The following is a 21500-nucleotide window of genomic DNA, read 5'->3' on the forward strand; positions in this document are numbered from 1 at the left end:
TTATGCAGGGTTTAGTTATGCAGGGTTTAATTATGCGGGTATTAGCTATGTGGATGTTAGTTATGTAGGTATTATTTAGTTATGTAGAGATTACAATACATGAATTATTAACTATTATATTAAACTTGTAGTAAATTATTAATATATATTATTTACAAAATAATAATACATGTTAATAAAATGTGGAATATATTGAATAATATACAATACTAATATTTTTATTTTTTTTTAATCAACATTGGACCATGTCTATTAATTCATCAAATAAAAATGTGTCCAAACAAGGTCCAAGAGTGACCAAGTCGGTCAACAAAATAGACAAAACAAAAACAACTAGAAATAATCTAATTTGGAAACAAAAAAATCCTAAACTGATAGAACAACTCCAGCATAATGCTAATATTTGATTAGCATATGTACCGTCAAAAAATATACAATCAAATCTCTAATATTAAAAAAATATTTATATTTGCATAAATAAATAAAAACGGTAAATATAAAAAAAAATGAAAATAGTCTATATATAAAAAGAAATAAAAATAACAAACGTAGATAGGAAAACAGTAAAGTTTCCAATTAAATAAAATAAAATAAATTAAAAGAAATGAAAATGATCTATATATAAAAAGAAATAAAAACAACAAACGTATATAGGAAACAGTAAAGTTTCCAATTAAAAAATAAAAAATAAATTAATAGGGTAAATATGTAATCTATCATTTTAATACATGTATAACTAATACCCACATAACTTATTCCACCTTCTACCCTGCATAACTTTATACATAGATTCCCTCATAAGTTATGTTGGTATTAATTATGTAGGACTACAAAAATGCAACCAAACACCGTATAAATTAATACATGAATAACTTTTATACAACATTTAAATTCTTACCAACCAAACGTAGGGGTGGGCATTCGGTATTTCGGTTCGGTTTCGGTTTTTTTTTTCGGTTTTTTCGGTTTTCGGTTCTTGTACAACGTGTACCGAACACCGAACTGAAATAATTCGGTTCGGTTCGATTTTTATTATTTCGGTTCGGTTTTTGTTATTTCGGTTTTTTGTTATGGGCCTGCTTAGTGGGCTTTTTAAAATTTTGTAATTTTTCTGTTTATTTTATTTATGTTTATTTCTTTTTGCTTATTTTACTCTGTTTTTCAAATTATTGTATGATTCAAAATAATAAATTATCGTTAACATTGAAATTTAGCCTTGTATAACATTGAAATTTACCGGTCGTTGTTGTGCTACGGCTGCCTACTGGTCGATTGGCAGCTGCTGCATGCTGCTGGTCGCCGGAACGATCGACGCTGCTATAGTCTGTAGACGACTAGACGTGGGAAGTGGGAATGGTAATTTTTGCCTTTTGGGAAGTGGGTTTGTAAAGTTGAAAATTTGAAAAGACAAACTTTTGTTTTTAATTTTAAATTATAATATTTATTTTTAAATATTAATAATTAATATAATATTAATATATATTATAATTTAATATATTTCGGTAAACCGAAAAACCGAAATACCGAATTACACAAAAATTGCATACCGAAAACCGAACCGAAATACCGAAAAATACAAAACCATGTACCGAATACCGAACCGAAAACCGAAATACCGAAACCGAATTACCAAAATAATTCGGTTCGGTTCGGTTTTTCGGTTTTCCGGTGTTTATGCCCACCCCTAACCAAACGTGGTATAAGTTATGCTGACTTTTATACCTAATACAAAACTTCTACCAAACACAGTAAAGCTAATGCAACTTTTTATACATGAATAAAATGTCTCTTATACAGTAACCAAACGACCCCTAAGGGTATAGTTTAATTTATTTACTGTCAGTAAATATAGTTTCAGATTTTTGTCATAACTATATGACTATCAGTTTTCAAAAACAAAATGGATGATTCCTCTCCATCTAAGAGGAATGCGAGAGGTACACCATTTGATGTCAAAGTTGTTGACAATCCACCTTCGTTTTTGATTGATTTTAATTTAGGATTTTGGGGTCAATGCAGGGTCTATGGCAAAGTTTAAACAAGTTCAAGATGAAAAATCTATTGAAGAATTGAGATCCAAGGAAAAAAAAATGACCCAATTGCAATTCAGAAAGTCATCAACAATGTGAAGGCAAGCGGCATTAAAATTGTTGAAGGAGGAAGTAAGAGAAAAGTCATAAACAGTGATTCAGAGGAGATTGAATTTGCTTCATCAGATCTGGACAAATCTGAAGAACATCATGAACATCATGTATTTGCTTAAAACACAATTCTAGATAGATATTTGTATATTCGTGTGTGTATATATATATTCTGATTAAATCATATTTGTATATAGATATATGTATATTGTATATTTCATGCTTAAATCACACTTGTATTAGTTATTTGTATATTTTGTTAGCTATATAAAAGGTTACTTGACTTCTATGCATAGTTTATGCCTAAATCATAATTGTATATTGTAATTTGTATATTTTATTAGTTATATTCAAAATTACTTGAAGCTATGCATATAGTGAATTGTATATTAAGGTAGTATATACAAAATTGCTTGAGACAGTTGTATATTTGTATATTTAAGTACCATATTCATATACACATAAAAAAAATATAGATATATACAAAGGAAATACAAATATAGTTTATTTATACAAATTTTTAGTTTTGTATAAAAGAATGTAATTATACATATATACAAAAGTATGAACATGGTACAATATACAAACCTTACACAAACATATATACAAACAGATTACACCAAAAATTAAGAAATTATAGCACACCCTTTTTGTCGAATCATGCACGATTGTCATAAATACAATTGACATATGAATTTTATACAATTAATTACACATATACATTGTATAAGAATTTTACACGATTTCTCACATATATATACAATATAATCAATTCATATATACAATTCGTGACATTCAATTTTTTGAACAAAAGATTAGAAAATAATTGTTAATATACGATTTATATAATATAGTATAAACAAGGGAAAATAGAAAATTACTTTTTATAAACCATTACAATCAACACAACTGAAAAAATCGTTTCAAAATTTCAATGTTTACACTATACAAATCAATTGTATAATCTCTTGCAGTTCAAAACATAAGTTTCCTTCAAAAAAACCTTACCTGTCGTTGAATATACAAAAAAAATTGATTAATTTGATGCTTCAGTCGTATGAGGAAACAAGTTGGTATCATCTTTCTATCGCTATAGAACTTTATTTTGGGAAAATATTTGATTTTGGACGTTTAGCTTAAATCATGGGATTATGTAAATTTACTGTTACCGTATTTAATGCTCATGTTTCCATTCATTAAAAAAATAAAATATTGTATGAATTTAAAACCTAAAAAATGTTTTATACATATTTAAAGCTCCATAGCAAACTAAATTATACTATGGAATGTAATTATGTAAACTATACCTATAGAGCGTTATTTCATAAAATCCGTATGCCACATATGAAATTTTCCCTTATTTGATTTCATCAAAACTTGTCAAGATAAACGTACAAGTAATTTGCTCGTTGAAAAGCAGACGATATGGTAAATCTAACGAATTAAGCACATATATCTAAACAAATTGATATATGTTCTTAACTTTAAAAACATGCTGTTAAAAGCGTTATGTTTTATAACAAAAATAAGGGGTAATAGACCCCACAAAATTGTCTTTTTCAAAAAATAGACCAGTTCAAAAAAGGAAACTAATCTAATTTTATCAGTCAAAACAAAATAACTTCATGTACTTTTTAACTCATAATTTATGACATATATAAGATCATAGTAACTCATCATTAATTTTTATTTAAATAACGATTAAGAAATTCTAATAAAATAAAATAAGTATTTTTATTTCTTAGAGTCTATTTGGATTGACTTAAAAGTTGGTCAAACCTATTTTTAAGTCATATTTAGTTTTTGAGTGTGTTTGACATAGTTAAAAATAATTTAAAATAATTAAAAATCAAGAGTAAAACTCCCCCTATTTTTTATTTTTTGACTTTAAAGCTACTTTTTTCAGTCTATCCAAACGGGTTCTAATCTTTTCTGAATTGAAGTAGGATAAACATTTGCTATAGAAAAAGTTATTATTCAGAAAAGAATATAATAACAATCTATTAATTTGAAAAAAAAAACAGTTTTTATCCATCAAGTAACAATAAGATTATTTTTGGACCAAACTATTGATGACAATACTAGTTTTAAACTAAACTATTAACCAAGAACATTTTTATTTCAAGAATATTTTTAGACTATGCAAGGGGACATGCTACACTATGAGCAAAGTAGTTATAGCTATATTATTCGTTAGTTAACTTATTTTTTATTCGTATCCCATATGGGTGGATAAAATATTTTATCCATCTATATTTGAATTGACCCATTTGTTTGCTGCCCCTAGAGTAGATATTCAATTATCACTATTTTATTGAATGTTTATATTGTTTTCGATTATATAAAGTACATTGTGTTATTTATTAATAATATATTATATTTGCACTTTTCATTTTTGTAATGGTTATATTTTCTTTATAATTTATAGTAAAATTAACTTAAATCTTATATAAAAATAATACAAACGAAAATTAATTGATAAAAATTATATACCAAATTTAAAATTTAAAATCAATATTATAAAAATATTATATAAAATATAATTAAGTATACTGCAAACTTAATTAAAAATATAAAAAATATATAATTTGTATATAATACAAAAATAATACTAATAAAAAATGATTTAGTGTTGATAAATAGTGTCACATCAATTTTAATTGCATCAACCCAATATGAATAGTCTTTTGGAAAAAAGCTAAAGCTATATTCATTGAATAGGGTAAAACAGTGTACAATTAAGTTTTTGGCCTACCTCACCCTCTTTTTGAGCCTGATAAAGAGACCGCCCATTTTATTAATTTACAAATCGAACTATCATTACGAATACGCCTACCTAGACCATGCATTTTTGTTGTTTCAATTTTGCCAGTGACTTGAGAAAGGGGGATGCGGTTTAGAGTTGGACATGTTCACCCTTGTGCTTTGATAAAATGTATAAAAATGATAGGTAAAGTAAGAAGAAATGAAAATAGAACATTATGAAGACAAAAGTGTTGTTGTTGGGTGAAAAGTGATACTTTTGATCAAAACAGGGTCAGTTTTGATTCTTTTTTCTTCTATGGCTGTCCACATCCCCCACCCACCCAAAATATATAAAATATCCTTAACTCCTCTCTTGCCTCAATTATTCAATTAAGATAAAAGACTCTTGTTGCCTCAATTATTCAATTTAAATTATTATTTTTTTTCCTATAGCTGTCAGTTGTTGACTGTAGAAAACTATAGTTGTACCAATTATCGATCAATAACAAATCAGTGATCATTCTTGTTTACAAATTACTCTTAGCATTCAACAGGTAAATAACAAATACAAATAAGTTTTCACCAAATCTGAGTTTGCTTGGTAATAATTTTCTATGGGGTGTTTTAGTTCTCACTGTCGAGGACTTTATCACAATTCTCAATCATTCAAGCTCGAAAACTCTAGTTAAATACGAGAAAATTTTATCTCTGATCTTGTATATAACAAAACAACTACAAGGGAAAACTTTTATTATTTTATCATAGCTCTTGGTGTTATCGAATTTCCAACTTCTTGACGTNATGAAATGGTAATTTCACGAAAATTTCTAAAAATGACATTCTGGGTCATTACATTTAGCCTTTATATAATGTTTTTCCCAGTCCTTTGAAATTTCATTTCATTTATTTACTAATGAATTAATTTACTAATTAATATTCAATTCAACTTTTCAACTTCTTTGTAGTTACTGTAGCAATGAAGGTTGGCCATTGGTTAACAATTAAATAAGTGAACCACCAACGTTTCATATAAAGTTATGGTTATTATAATTATTAAATGCAAACATTTTCTTTTTATTGTATGAAATGTGTTTATTTATATTTTTATATTATAAACTTTTTGAAATAGTAGTTGCTTGAAGGTTAAAATGATGTTTAACTTTTAATAGGCCATTTGGTAATTCAATTTTTCATTTGGAAGATTTCTACTTGATATAATATGATAATGATCAAAATTTTAATATAAAATGAATAAACCAAAAAATAAACAGGGAAAGAAAGAAAGATGATTGTCATCAATCCCTATTAAATCATTGAATTAAGTGTGATAATTAAAGTATTATTACTCCACTTTCAAATCATCCGTTCAATTCATGTTATTGAAAACTAATTTAATTGAAGATTTTTTTTAATTATGGTGTAAATAAAAATTAGTTTATAAAAAATGATTTAGTATAAGGGTAAAATGGTAAATCAACTTTGAAGACAAGAGCTTTATAAAAAATGATTTAGTATAAGGGCAAAATGGTAAATCAACTTTGAAGACAAGAGCTTCCCACTTTTAATAATAGATGATATGATATGATGATTACTTATTTAATCTTTTATTCTATATAAAATACTCTAATATATATAGATTCTCTAATATTAATCTATATTTGTATTAGTTACGTGAATTTCTACATTATAAACCAAATACCATATTAATTAATTTTATATATGAATAACTTACCTCTTAATCAACTAACAAATATGATATTTAACACTTGCATAATTCATTTTCAAACCAACTACCAAGCGACCTATAATTAGCATCAACAGGTAAAGTAAAGTTCCTTTAGTAATTGAAGATAGAAACGTTTATCTTCTCAAATTAATTTTTTAAAACCATTTTGTGGTTCTTTATTTTTCTTTGCAGATGTGGTGCATGATTTGGTAAGTCCCTTTTAGCACGGTAATAATGAGGTCTGTAGAAATTTATTAATTGGGGGGGCCCTTTCTACAACCACCCTTATTCTCTTGCTTCAATTATTGAAGTGAAAAAGTAATGAAAAATCAGACTCCATTGGAAAAAAGACAGTTTGCAAACACAGTTGTATCAATTACAAGTAAGAGCACTAGCAAAAGAGAGAGAGTTTGAGAGAAATCACAGGTCATTTCTTGTTTGCAAATTACTCTTAGCATTCAGCAGGTAAAATAAAGTTCTTTACAGACACTATTTGAAGATATATTTTGTCAAAATTCTTAAAGAATCATTTTGTGTTCTCCTTGTTTTGATTTACAGATTTCAGAAATGGAGGTAGTTGGCGGTGCATTTCTCTCTTCAGCTTTGAATGTTCTATTTGAAAGGCTTGCTCCTCACGGTGATCTTCTCAACATGTTTCGGAAGCATAAGGATCATGTTCAGCTCTTAAAGAAGCTGAAAATGACTTTGCGTGGTCTTCAGATTGTGCTAAGTGATGCAGAGAATAAGCAAGCATCAAATCCATCTGTGAGCGACTGGCTTAATGAGCTTCGAGATGCAGTGGACTCTGCTGAAAACTTAATAGAACAAGTCAATTATGAAGCTTTGAGGCTTAAGGTGGAAGGCCAACATCAAAATCTAGCAGAGACAAGCAACCAGCAAGTAAGTGACCTCAACCTGTGCTTGGGTGATGATTTCTTTCTTAACATAAAGGATAAGTTGGAAGAAACCATTGAAATATTGGAGGTGTTGGAAAAGCAAATTGGTCGCCTTGGCTTAAAGGATCATTTTAGTTCACCTAAACAAGAAAATAGAACACCTTCAACTTCTTTGGTTGATGATTCTGATATCTTTGGAAGGAAGAATGATATAGAGGAATTGATTGACCGTTTATTGTCTGAAGATGCAAGTGGAAAAAAGCTGACTGTAGTTCCTATTGTTGGAATGGGCGGCCTGGGTAAGACAACACTTGCTAAAGCCGTTTACAATGATGAGAGAGTGCAGAAACATTTTGTTTTGAAAGCTTGGTTTTGTGTTTCTGAGGCATATGATGCTTTCAGAATAACAAAAGGGTTACTTCAAGAAATTGGCTCAACTGACTTGAAGGTTGATGACAATCTTAACCAGCTACAAGTCAAATTGAAGGAAGGATTAAAGGGAAAGAAGTTTCTTCTTGTTCTGGANAGACATTTTAAGAAGTGAAATATGGGAGCTTCCAAGTTGTTCGAATGGTATATTACCAGCGCTGATGTTGAGCTACAATGATCTTCCTGCACATTTGAAGCAATGTTTTGCTTATTGTGCAATATATCCCAAAGATTATCAATTTTGCAAAGACCAAGTTATTCACCTGTGGATTGCTAATGGTCTTGTACATCAGTTGCATTCAGGTAACCAATACTTTCTCGAATTGAGATCAAGATCACTTTTCGAAATGGCCTCAGAGTCTTCTGAAAGAGACGTAGAGGAATTCTTAATGCATGACCTTGTCAATGATTTGGCCCAAATTGCATCTTCAAATCTTTGTATAAGGTTGGAAGAGAACAAAGGATCACATATGTTGGAACAATGTCGGCACATGTCCTATTCAACAGGAAAAGATGGTGACTTTGAGAAATTGAAATCACTCTTTAAATCAGAGCAGCTGAGGACATTACTTCCAATCAGTATCCAGCAGTATTATTTCGACATTCAGCTAAGCAGGAGGGTGCTGCATAACATATTGCCAAGACTAACATCCTTAAGGGCATTATCGTTGTCATGCTATGTGATTTTACGGTTGCCAAAGGACTTGTTTATAAAATTAAAGCTCCTGAGATTTTTGGATATTTCTCGGACAAAGATTAAAAGGTTGCCAGATTCCATTTGTGGATTGTATAACTTAGAGACACTTCTCTTGTCATCTTGTGCTGATCTTGAGGAGCTACCGTTGCAGATGGAGAAGTTGATTAACTTGCGTCATCTTGACATAAGCAGCACTTGTCGCTTGAAGATGCCGCCACATCTGAGCAAGTTGAAAAGTCTCCAAGTGCTAGTGGGAGCCAAGTTTCTTCTAGGTGGTTCGAGAATGGAAGATTTGGGTGAAGCACAGAACTTGTATGGATCTCTATCAGTTGTAGAGTTGCAAAATGTAGTTGATAGAAGGGAAGCTGTGAAGGCAAAGATGAGGGAGAAGAACCATGTTGACAAGTTATCTTTGAAGTGGAGTGAAAGTAGTAGTGCCGACAATTCACAAACGGAAAGAGACATACTTGATGCCCTACAGCCACATAAAAACATAAAAGAAGTCGAAATCACTGGATATAGAGGGACAGACTTTCCCAATTGGCTAGCTGATCCTTTGTTTCTTAAGCTGGTGAAACTGTCTATTGATAACTGCACGGACTGTTATTCCTTGCCAGCACTAGGACAACTCCCTTCTTTGAAAATCCTTTCCATCAGAGAGATGCATGGAATAACAGAGGTGACGGAAGAATTCTATGGTAGTTTGTCCTCCAAAAAGCCTTTTAACTCTCTTGTGGAGCTTAGATTTTAAGATATGCCAGCGTGGAAGCAATGGCACGTACTAGGAAGTGGAGAGTTTTCTACACTGAGAAGCTTTTCATAATAGATTGCCCTGAACTCAGTTTGGAGATACCCATCCAACTTTCAAGTTTAAAAAGTTTTCAAGTTAGTGGTTGTCCAAAGGTTGGAGTTCTTTTTGATGATGCTCAACTATTTACCTCCCAACTTGAGGGAATGAAGCAGATTGAGGAATTAACTATTAGTGATTGTAACTCTGTTACCTCCTTTCCTTTTAGCATACTGCCCACTACCTTGGAGACAATAGAGATATCTCGTTGCCACAACCTTACTAGGTTTTTGATTCCTACTTCCACTGAAAGTCTCTCTATTCAGAATTGTGAGAATGTTGAAAAACTTTCGGTACTGAAACTGACTATTGAGGGCTGTAAGAAGCTGAAGTGGCTGCCAGAACGTATGCAGGAACTCCTTCCATCTCTTGTGATACTGCAACTGACTAATTGTCCAGAAATAGAGTCCTTTCCTGAAGGAGGATTGCCCTTCAATTTACAACTCCTTGAGATCAGTCATTGCAAGAAACTGGTGAATGGCCGAAAGGAGTGGCGTTTACAGAGACTCCCCTATCTCAACATTTTAGTGATCGAACATGATGGCAGTGACGAAGAGATTGTTGGTGGTGAGAATTGGGAGTTGCCTTCCTCTATTCAAACGCTTAGAATAAACAATGTGAAAACATTAAGCAGCCAACATCTCAAAAGCCTCACCTCTCTTTCTGAGCTACGTTTATATCACCATCATGAGCTCCATTCACTAGGTCTTTGGCACCTCACTTCGCTTCAAAGTCTACAAATCTGGAATTTCCCTAATCTCCAATCACTTCCTGAATCAGCACTGCCCTCCTCCCTCTCTCAGCTCTCCATCTTCTATTGCCCTAAGCTCCAATCCCTTCCATTAAAAGAGATGCCCTCTTCCCTCTCTAAACTAGATATTTACGACTGCCCATTGCTCAAACCACTACTACAATTTAACAAGGGGAAATACTGGCCAAATATTGCTCAATTTCCCATCATATACATCGATGGGAAATGCCTGTGATGATTAAAACGAATGGCTCTTCAATTGATGTAAGCTGTTCTTTTCCCTTGGAAGCTTTTTATTTCCGTTTACTTCACTTTGCTTATTTGTTAATTCTTTTCATTTTTAATTGCTAGTTCTGGAAATGCGTTGCACGTTTATCCCAAAATATTTCATATAATTTTTGTATTGCAAATGACATATTTATCCCCTTCAAATCTATTGGTATTTACTAAAAAAATATCCACCATTTTTACGATAGAAAGTACATATATCTTCCTAATAAAAAGAATACACCATTAATTATAAAATTGACTAAAAGTGCATAAAGTAAAAATAACTAATTATTGTACAAATACATTATTCAAATGAGGATACTAAAATACCACATGCTAGGTTAATGTATACAAAACAACTAACCAATGTAAATTTTCAATATTAATAACCATAAAACAATAAAAAGTTATACAGTAACAACAAACAAGAAACATAAACATTTTTAAAAAAAAACAAATAAAAAGAGACAAGAGAAGAGAGCATAGAGAACTTGATATTAACTTATGACAATATAGTGGAAGTATCAACTCCAACAATCCTTTGTCACAATCTACATATAATTAATATTGTTATTCTAATAATATAGCTTTTTGTCATGCTTTCCCTATTAAAAAAATGAAATATTAGAAAGACCCTAATAGGAAGAGACAATAATCTAAAATATTAACTAAGTACTATATACATGCAAAAAATATGAACAACAAATTTATAAGTTATACAAACTATTTACTTACCATTAAAAGAAATCTGGACAAATAGACATTATCCAACTGTTTGAACTTTATCCCTGTGTGTATTTTGCAATTACATATATAGTTAAGGAAGAAGTTGAGGGGTCACATTAGTATATGACAGGACATTAAGAGAATCAATATACTTATTTTAGGGATAAAATGGTAATTCAACTTTGTATTTTAAACCTTCCCACTTTTAATATAACTAGTTTCCGTGCACGCGCATTGCGCGTGTTTCCTATATTAATGACATTTTAAAAAATACATACATATTTAGTTTTGAAAATAAATGTAGCAAAAATTTGCAACTAAGATTATTTTTGAAGAACTAACAAAAATAGTTGTTCATCCAATTGATTAAACTATAAAAAAATAATTGGTGAGTATGTAATATATTATATATGTATAATTCATTTGTAATGTGTACGATCATGTGTAATCAATATATATATATATATATATATATATATATATATATATATATGTATGCCGGCTAGAAAAATAATAGTAAATCTACCCGACTATTTAAGTGAAGATACCTATATTTTGTGGTAGCTAAAGTAGTTTTTATTCAATGATATCATATCAAAATAAAAGAAAATTTTCCTTTTAAAGTTTGATACTATATTTATATATGACACGGATACTCCTAATTCTTTCTGTAAAATGAATCAGTAAATTCAAATATGAAGACACATTACAGAATACAAAAAATTACGAAATAATTTTTTTCAATACCAATCACATGATGTCATGAAGGCATATAACCTGCGATATCCAACTACTATATCAACAATAACAAACAAATTAAGATGAATGTCAGAGATGTAAACTTTTAACTTGGTAGTTCCCAATTTTTTAACTTGGTAGTTCCCACTTTTATAGTAAAATGCTACTACAAGATATCATTTTATAACTCCCTCCAAATACACAAATGACGTCGTATTAATTATCTATAGCCGTAAACAATTATACTTACAGTACGTTATAAGAATAAATCAATTAATGAAAATTCTAAAACCAAGTCTTCCAAAGAAACCAACTTCCTCCTTTTCATAGCTCATGAATTTCTGCTAGCTGCACTTCATATATCATCCAATGAATGTTTAATGATACATGTAAATTGATATGACAATTATTCAATTCCAACATGTATCAACTCTACATGTTTCTCCATCTCCCATTTTCTTTATTTCATGCAAAAGGAAAAATTTAAAGGAATAGAAAGAAAATGAGAAGGAAGGCCAGATTTTTTTTACTCAACTAAAGAAACAAATCTGGAAGGAAATGGAAATCATTTGTTACCTTTATATGGTGTTTTTTTTATGTTCTTTGAAATTCCTTTTAACATAATATGTATTTATTAACCTACACTTAAATACTTAATGAACTATTCATATTCTACTGATTGTTATATATTAACAAAGATTGATTACTAATTTAGAAGTGTTAGAATTTGATAAGTCAAGTTAAAGAAAATGAAAAGACAAATTATAGGAATTGTAAAAGTTAGGTAAAGTAATACATGATGTGTTAATTTAAAGCAATTAATCATGTATTATGTGAATTCCTTGGATACGTTTGTCTGAGCATTAAAGTACCACTTTTCCACTTCCAAATCCCGTTCAATTTATGTAATTGAAAAATTAATTAATTGAATTTTATTTAACTTTTACCTAAGGTGCGCAAAATAATATTTTTTAATTAGATATTTAATTAAATGTTTGATTTAATTAGATAATATATATAGAGAGAGGGATTTCCTCTCATTTTAAAACAACAAAAATTCTGAACTTCTTCTTCTTCTTCTGCACAATTAAATAGTCGTGTACTTTGCTCTTGTTGAGTGGCTTATTGACACCATTGTTTTTGTATCAATACGTTGGTGAATAAAATCGTTCCATCCTAAGAGGATCTAATTCTTTAAACCTCAGGTATTAGAGGGGAATACTTTTCTTACGGGGACACTGTGCATTCAGTGGACTCGATTTTTTCCTTTCTATTTCATTCTATTTTTACATATCCTGGTATTTTTTTTTACAATCATTAATTTATGCTTATGATGTTAATTGTTGTTTTTGAGTACATGTTTTAAACTATGTTGTTTATGTTTTTGCAAAGTTATTGTCTCCAGTTATATTGAACATATACACATATAGTACATATATTCATTGTGCAGAAAATAATTATTGTACTCGGTTCCAAGAATTCATGTTTTGATATTCTATATAAAATTCTATAACTTAAAAGTACTATATATAAGGTTACATATTATTTATTTTAACATAGATATGAAGTTTCTCACTTATCAATTGAAGAAATTCATTATGCAAGTTCAAAAGTTATAATTGCTTTCATGTTCAAGCGTAATTTCTTCTTTTGAATCTGTTAACAAATTTTTGAATTTTTCTCTAAGATATATATCACAATTGTATAATTCTATGCAACTTACGAAACACCTTTGTATATATATTCTTATTTTCTTCTTTATTTTTCTTTTAATGTTGATTAAAGAACCAATGATTTATTATTTCCTGAATAATTCATTCATTAGAGGTTCTTGAGTTATGTGATAATGATAAATAATCAAATTCATGTTGGAATATTGCTAATATTTTTTTAAGAACCTATTTTTTTATTTATTTTTTAATATATGAATATTAGTAAAGAATTATTTGCAAGTTCAATGTAATTATTATTTATGACCGCGTGAAGCGCGGGCAAATTACCTAGTATAAACTAAAAAAGAAATCTAGTGAATCACATATTATTGGAAATTTGGAATTGCCTGAGTATCAATTATTAACTAAAAATAATTCATAGATGCTCTTCCACTCCACATATGCATTCATCAGAGCTGAGAACTGTGACAACTGTTTCTTCAGATCAACCCCTTTTCTAAGAAGCAAAATACTATAGTACTAATAATAATAATATAGATTTTTAATTTATTTTTTTTCAAAAAAGAGGAGCAATACATCACTCACTCTAAGAAGATCCACCCCTTTTTCTTTTTTCACCTAAAAAAGTGTTCTACATTTGATTTCTCAAATACCCAAAAGCCTATTTTGAGTTCAATCTTACCATTCTTGAATAAAAATGCAATCTTTATGTGTTTTGTGTTTATGGGTATCAAAGTCTTGAATAAAAATGCAATCTTTATGTGTTTTGTGTTTGTGGGTATCAAAGTTTGAATAAAAAACCAATCTTTATGTGTTTTCTGTTTATAAGTATCAAAGTTTTTTGGCAGTTTTTTTCTTTTCTATGGGATTGATCTGTAAAGATTGAATTTTTAGTTGTTTTGACTGATGAAGAAAATAGTGTGACTGATTTTTGAGAGTTCTTGGCATAATTTTTTTGGATTTATTCAAGTGTTTAGTTTAGGATTTTAGTAATGGAGTCAAGAATGGAACATTATGAGATCATGGAACAGATTGGGCGTGGAGCATTTGATGCTGCTATTTTAGTTAATCACAAGCAAGAAAGAAAGAAGTAATTTAAAAAGTTCTTTTTTTCTTGAAGCTGCTTATAATATTTGAATTTGATGTATTATTGATTTTGTGTCTTTGTGGGGTATCTTGAATTTATAGGTATGTGCTCAAGAAGATTCGATTAGCTCGACAAACTGAACGTTGCAGGAGATCTGCTCATCACGAGGTAGTACATTGTGTTGTTTCTCAATTTTATTTGGTTATGGTTTTTGCATTTTGTGCATCAAGAGTTACTAATAGCCTGTTTCGCCAAGTTTTTGAGGAAGTCAAAAGTGTTTATTTTATAGAGTTGAGCTGTTTGGCCGAGCTTTTAGGAAAAAAATAAGTGTTTTTGAGTAGTAGCAAGAGCTGTATTTCAGAAACTGAAGAAAGTAGATTTGTTCCAGAAGCACTTCTTTGACCTTGGCCAAACACAAATTGTTGCTCTAATATTAGCAAAGTGTTTTACAAATTGATTAGCCAAATACAAACTGCTACTCTCCGATGTACTTTTACGGAAAGCACCTCTGACAAAAGACACATTTCAAAATAAGCAGGAACCAAACAGGCCATTAAATAAGGATACAGAAATTTTGGTGCTGGAAGAAGAGAAGATTGTCTTTAGCTTAAATCATTGAGTATGATGGCTTTTTCTCCTGAATAGTATATTTCAGGCAGAGTGTACTGGAAATTAAAAATATTTTCTTTGGCTTAAAAGTTTGAATATGATGGCTTTTTTGTCATGAATAGTTTATGTTCATCATCTATTGAGTTTGAAGTTCACTTCTATTTGGGACCAGGGATGCTCTTGGAATCCCTTTATCTAGTTTCTTTTGGTTTCAGAGTTGAATTTTATCTTTTTTGCCAATTCTGATTTTACCCGATTTCTTGACTAGCTCGTGGTTTCCCTTGAGAGTGTTTTCATATCACTTGATAAAGATTATACATCTGTGATTCACTCTATACTGGGAACTTATATAAGTGAAACTTCAAGAAGTAAATTTGGCTAAATTCTTATGTTTTCTAGTTGTGCTCCATTTTGTCTCTATCATGTACAATTTTCATCTCAATATGTTCTCATATTGGCTCTCATTGTTTATTTGGTGCATGAGACTCTCTTCTCTATGTAAATTTATGTAAATGCATAGCTACTCAAAATTCTTGACATGTATTTTCATCTCAATATGTTCTCATATTGGCTCTCATTGTTTAACAGCTAAACTTAAGTTTAACAATGCATTTGATAGGGCTGAACTGATGAAAAAAGCAAATGGGCAATATTTTCCAGAAGAGGTATGTTGACAATGTATTTTAGTTTATCGTTTTGCTGGGACATGTTAATTGTACATCTAGATTGTAGACTACGGACACGGTAAAACAAGTTTATAGCTAAGTTACGAGTTATTTTGTTCAATTGGTTGGGGTAATGTATTATTGCTCTAGTATAAACTTCAGTTAGTTGCCATTTTCGGGTGTCTAATCCTTCAAGAGATGTTCATAATGCAGAAACTTCTGAAGTGGTTCACTCAAATTTTGTTGGCAGTGGAATATCTGCATTCAAACTTTGTACTACACCGTGACCTTAAAGTGCGTATCTTATTATCTGTGAATATCGTTTTTAATTTTTTTTTGCTCTCCAATCTATTTTCTGAGGTGATTTCTGCACCTTTCTGTGTCAGTGCTCAAACATCTTTCTGACCAAGGAACACAAAGTTCGCCTTGGTAACTACCAATGCTTTTGTTCTTTTATTGAAGTCAAGATAGATACAGTCGATTTTTCTGATGTAGGCCTACATATTTTTTGCCCTTTTACTTTTCTCTCCAGGGGATTTTGTCCTTGCGAAAACGTTGAAGGCTGATGACTTGGCTTCTTCAGTATGTATCTGATACCCGATGCTTTTCTTTGTTATTTTCACCTAACCTACGTAGCTCAAATTAGTTTCTACATTCTTAAAATGAAATGTAGGATACAGCATGGCACGGGTAAATCAAGTTGGTGTTTAATTCATTTGGTTAATTATTTACACTGTAAAAGTTAGTCTAACAGAAGGCTGACCTAGAGAAATGCATCGGTTCATATGTCTTATATTGTTATTTCTACCTCTTTTGAATTACTCCACCCCGATCCATTTTATTGATGATGTGCTCTGTATCCAACATGTGTCATTTTGGATCAGATATGGGCAACTGTACGAACTTGCATGATGATTAAGCACAATCTGAACTATATTTTGCCTAAATAAAACCTGGCATTTAGTTTCTAAATATTTTCCCACTTAGCCAAGCCATAGAGAAAACAGAAACCAAGGATGCGAACACTCAGGAGTGTTACATTCAGGATGACCTAGCCTACATCCCCTCCCCCGTCCCCACCCGCTAGGCTAAAGAAAAAATAACAAGAAATAATGGAAGATATCACTTAATGGAACTAAATAAGCTAAAACTTCTAGTGGAAGAGATGTTTCCGTAAGCTAATAGTGTTATTTTATATTCCAGGTAGTTGGAACTCCCAATTACATGTGCCCGGAACTTCTTACGGATATTCCATACGGTTTTAAATCAGATATTTGGTCCTTAGGTATGTAACTCCTTTACTTCATTCTGGTTCAAGTGCATTTATATCTTACTTTGAATGTGGTGCCAAATTGTATTGGAGTTCTCTGTAGACATTCATTTCCAATAATTTTTGGGAGATACGAACCTCTCACCTCTGTATGTCATATGTTACCACACCTTTCATTTCTTAAGGTTATCTCTTTCCCAACGCTGAGGACACTGGTTTATTGTAGCAATAATGTCGTGTTTATTTGAAATATATACATGTCATTGTGGGCTTCTTCTGTGTCTTTAATCCATTCATTTCTTGACCAGGCTGCTGTATGTATGAAATGGCTGCTCACCACCCTGCATTTAAAGCATTTGTAAGGCTTCTTGAATTTGTTTCTATTATCTCCATTTCAATTCCTTGGATACATAATGAAATGGGAAACTGACCTTATATTTTATCTCTATTGATTAATTTACAAATAGAAGCTGAAGTGACTGGCTCTGCATATATAGAGACTTTGGGATGGGGGGTTTCGTTTGTAAGTTAGTGAATTCAAGTGACAAGTAAATCCAAATTCCAACTATATTGTTGAAGAGATGTTCTTTCCTTTTAAGTCTGTCCCAAAAAGAATGTCGTCTTTCTATAATTAAAATCAATTTTAACTTCAAAATTCTCTTTTTACCCTTAATGAAATGATTTATAGCCACACAAATGTCTAAGGTTTATTTTAGACAACAAATTTCAAAAAGTCTTGCTTCCTTTTTTAAATTTTATGCCAAGTTAAACGGTGGAACATAAATAGGGACAGAGGGAGTAGATGTCAAATCAAAGTACAAACTGTCTTACTTATATAGAGAACTCAGTTTAGACTTCTAATAAGTTAAGCCCTTATCTCTAATTATTAGAATATCAATTTAAAATAGTGTACGTTTTAAACTTAAAGGTTTTTTTTACTGTACCTTATATAATATTCATATTAAGTTAGCAAAATTTATTTTTCATTTTACATATGAGATAACGTATATAACTTATAACTATTTAAGATAAAAATATTTTAAGAAAATATATTTTATTTAGTGTTCATTAATCAGTTTGTAGCTAGAATAATTGATCTAGATTAGAATTAAAAATCTCATGTTAGAAAGGATAAAATGCTCTTAAAATTCAAAACTTAAATTCTTATAAAACTAGTCTACAACAAATTTTAAATTATTAATAAATGTATAACAATTTTTCATTATTAATCACCCCATAAACAAATTTATAAGTTGCACAAATAACAATCTTTTTTTCATTTTGACACAAATAGTTTAACTGTGTGTATGTGTGAGAGAGAAAGTAGAGAGAGAGAAAAAATTAGTTGGAAGTTGTGCTGGTTTACTTGCAACTAAACCTACCACCCTAATCATGATTAAACTAATAAACTATATCTTACAAAAACTTTAATTATTACTTAGAACATTTTACTTTATTATTACTATTTTCTTTATCTCAATTTATGTAATGTCGAGTTGAGTTTAAAAAAGAAATGTAATTTAAAATAATTTATGAATATTTATGTCATTACAAATTACATCACCGTATAACAATTTTTCATTATTAATCACCCCATGATTTTTTTTCGTACTCAGACTAATAACTATCCAAGTCATTTCACGAATAAAATGTGATCAATTAACCAATCATTATTAGGCCAATGATACTCTCTTCTAGCGTTACCTACATGGCAAGGGAAAAATCAAAGGGTAGAACTGACTAATCCTAAATCAAAGGGTCGAGAGACTCAATACCAGTATGCTTGAACAACTTGGAGCATGGCCTTCTTTTCGCACTATTTCTAATATGAAAATAATGGTGAAAACTGGATTCAATTGTCAACTACCCCCATTGGTGATACAGGAGTGACTACTGATTCTAAAGGAACTGGAGTCACATTTCTTTCCCATTCAAGAGCTTTTACGCGTTTTCACGATCTTTTAAGACCACGAAAAATGGACAAATTTCTTTTCTTATGAACACATACAAGATTCGTCACTACAAAAAGGATACATTTTCAAGAAAAAAGAGATGCAGTTTAGTGGTTACCTTAATATTAGTTATATCTCCAACAACAAATATGTTTCTGTGACCCTTGATTCTAAGATTTTCATCAACCTTCAATCTTCCAAAATTATTGATTCGATCCTTCAAATACGTCTCCCTTAACTACTCTGAACCCGGTGGCTTTCCCGTGCAAAGAAAATGGCAATCCTCTCTGATAGTTTCCCCAAATGAGGTGAAATATGTTATGTTTCCACCTGAGTTGTTCGTGTTATTACTTCACTTCCACATTCTTGTTTTTTAACCATTCTAAATTCTAGTAGTCTGGATCCATCTTGCACCAAAGTTACCTTCTTCTGAGGAAAATCGACAGTGGTTACTGCATCAAGTTTAACACTTGTAAGTCCACCACCAACAATCAATACTGCTTTTTATCTTTTCATTCTCTGCAACAAAATACCTCGCAACATTTTGACTAGTACATCTCAATATTCATCACAAGACAATTTACTGAATACCGTGAAAACTTGCTAGAGGAGTTGGTTTACAAATAAATAATCTCCGTCTAATGGATACCGAACCCCCATGCTTTAGCTTTGTTTTATCATTTTCCTAAAAGGACATCAAAACCAGCCTAGTCTCACACCATTTTGGCTTGTAATATACAACCTGACAGGACAATCGCAAATGGAAAGTTCTAATCACTAGTACATCTCGACAACAACATACCCAATGTAATCCAACAAGTGATATGATAACAAAATTACATTGTACAAAGTAAATGAAGCAATGTATAGTAATAAACATTGAAAAAAAAGGAAGATACGCAATTACTAAATAATAATACTAGTACATCTCGAACGCTTTGTGAAATAGTAGAGCGGTCATGATCAAGACAATTGACTAAATCCCGTGAAATTAAACCTGACAGAAGAGTCGGTTTACGAATAAAGAATCTTTTCTCAACGGATACAAAACACTAATGCTTTAGCTTCTTTTTATCATTTTCCAAAAAAGTTGATAAACTTAGCGAGAATAAATATCTCATACGATTATTTGATGGGAAAATTACGTGAGTTGGCAAACATCCCTAGGTTATTAGTCAATAAGGGTATAGTTTAATTTATTTACTGTCAGTAATTATAGTTTCAAATTTTTGTCATAATTAATGGGACCCACCACCTCTTTGTATACCGAACCAACAAAGCCCTTCATCTGCTTTTGTATATAATTTTATACAAAATCAAATTTATCTCTCTTATCCTCATTCCATATCTTTCTCCTAAAATCACTCTTCCACTTCCAATTTGAAATTCGAATTTCACCTTCTCCCTCCAATCATGTTTTCACTTTTCGCAGGTAACTGTCAAAATCTTGGGTGAATATCTTTGTTTTGTTTTGTTTTTGTTTTTCAACAATTATATATGTATTATGCTTGTTACTTTTTTGATAATTTTTTCAGAAAAAACTTTCTTACTTATATGACTATCAGTTTTCAAAAACAAAATGGATGATTCCTCTCCATCTAAGAGGATTGCGAGAGGTACACCATTTGCATGTCAAAGTTGTTGACAATCCACCTTCGTTTTCGATCTGTTTTAATTCAGGATTTTGGGGTCAATGCAAGGTCTATGGCAAAGTTTAAACAAGTTCAAGATGAAAAATCTATTGAAGAATTGAGATTCAAGGAAAAAAAAAATGACCCAATTGCAATTCAGAAAGTCATCAACAACGTGAAGGCAAGCGGCATTAAAATTGTTGAAGGAGGAAGTAAGAGAAAAGTCATAAACAGTGATTCAGAGGAGATTGAATCTGCTTCATCAGATTTGGGCAAATCTGAAGAACATCATGTATTTGCTTAAAACACAATTCTAGATAGATATTTGTATATTCGTGTGTGTATATATATATTCTGATTAAATCATATTTGTATATAGATATATGTATATTGTATATTTCATGCTTAAATCACACTTGTATTAGTTATTTGTATATTTTGTTAGTTATATAAAAGGTTACTTGACTTCTATGTACAATTTATGCCTAAATCATAATTGTATATTTTAATTTGTATATTTTATTAGTTATATTCAAAATTACTTGAAGTTATGCATATAGTGAGTTGTATATTAAGGTAGTATATACAAAATTGCTTGAGACAGTTGTATATTTGTATATTTAAGTACCATATTCATATACACATAC

General features: G+C 30.4%; 3 protein-coding genes and 2 pseudogenes across 3 annotated transcripts in view; all 5 read left to right on the forward strand.

Moving 5' to 3' along the window:
• Positions 1–2225, forward strand: part of LOC125852120 (serine/threonine-protein kinase Nek5-like) — an 8772-nt gene extending 6547 nt beyond the window's left edge. Inside the window, exon 11 of the mRNA XM_049531850.1 lies at positions 2001–2225. Within this exon, the coding sequence (XP_049387807.1) occupies positions 2001–2129 (129 nt within the window). The 3' untranslated portion in view covers positions 2130–2225. The remainder of the gene's footprint in view (positions 1–2000) is intronic.
• The window catches only part of LOC125852115 (putative disease resistance RPP13-like protein 1), a 59849-nt pseudogene that overhangs the window by 27276 nt on the left and 11073 nt on the right, over positions 1–21500 (forward strand).
• LOC125852122 (putative disease resistance RPP13-like protein 1) lies at positions 6887–8033 on the forward strand (the record flags this gene model as incomplete). Its single annotated transcript, XM_049531854.1, has 2 exons — positions 6887–7077; positions 7171–8033. A coding segment is annotated over exon 2 (854 nt), but the record flags the coding sequence as incomplete, so codon positions are not given.
• LOC125852123 (putative disease resistance protein At3g14460) lies at positions 8036–10467 on the forward strand (annotated as a pseudogene).
• LOC125852124 (serine/threonine-protein kinase Nek5-like) lies at positions 14632–21157 on the forward strand. Its single transcript, XM_049531855.1, has 9 exons — positions 14632–14729; positions 14828–14894; positions 15604–15703; positions 15924–16000; positions 16387–16429; positions 16533–16582; positions 17204–17285; positions 17579–17646; positions 20903–21157. The coding sequence occupies exons 1-9, from the start codon at positions 14632–14634 to the stop codon at positions 21155–21157; spliced, it is 840 nt and encodes a 279-aa protein (XP_049387812.1).

The sequence above is a fragment of the Solanum stenotomum genome, unplaced genomic scaffold (genome assembly GCF_019186545.1).
Source record: "Solanum stenotomum isolate F172 unplaced genomic scaffold, ASM1918654v1 scaffold32558, whole genome shotgun sequence".
NCBI lineage: Eukaryota > Viridiplantae > Streptophyta > Magnoliopsida > Solanales > Solanaceae > Solanum > Solanum stenotomum.

Coding starts and splice junctions, on each gene's coding strand:
- LOC125852124 (XM_049531855.1), top strand. CDS start 14,632: ATGGAGTCAAGAATGGAACATTATGAGATCATGGAACAGATTGGGCGT. Junction 14,895..15,603: donor GGAGATCTGCTCATCACGAG/GTAGTACATTGT, acceptor TTTCTTGACTAG/CTCGTGGTTTCCCTTGAGAG. Junction 17,647..20,902: donor TTGTAAGGCTTCTTGAATTT/GTTTCTATTATC, acceptor GTTTTAATTCAG/GATTTTGGGGTCAATGCAAG.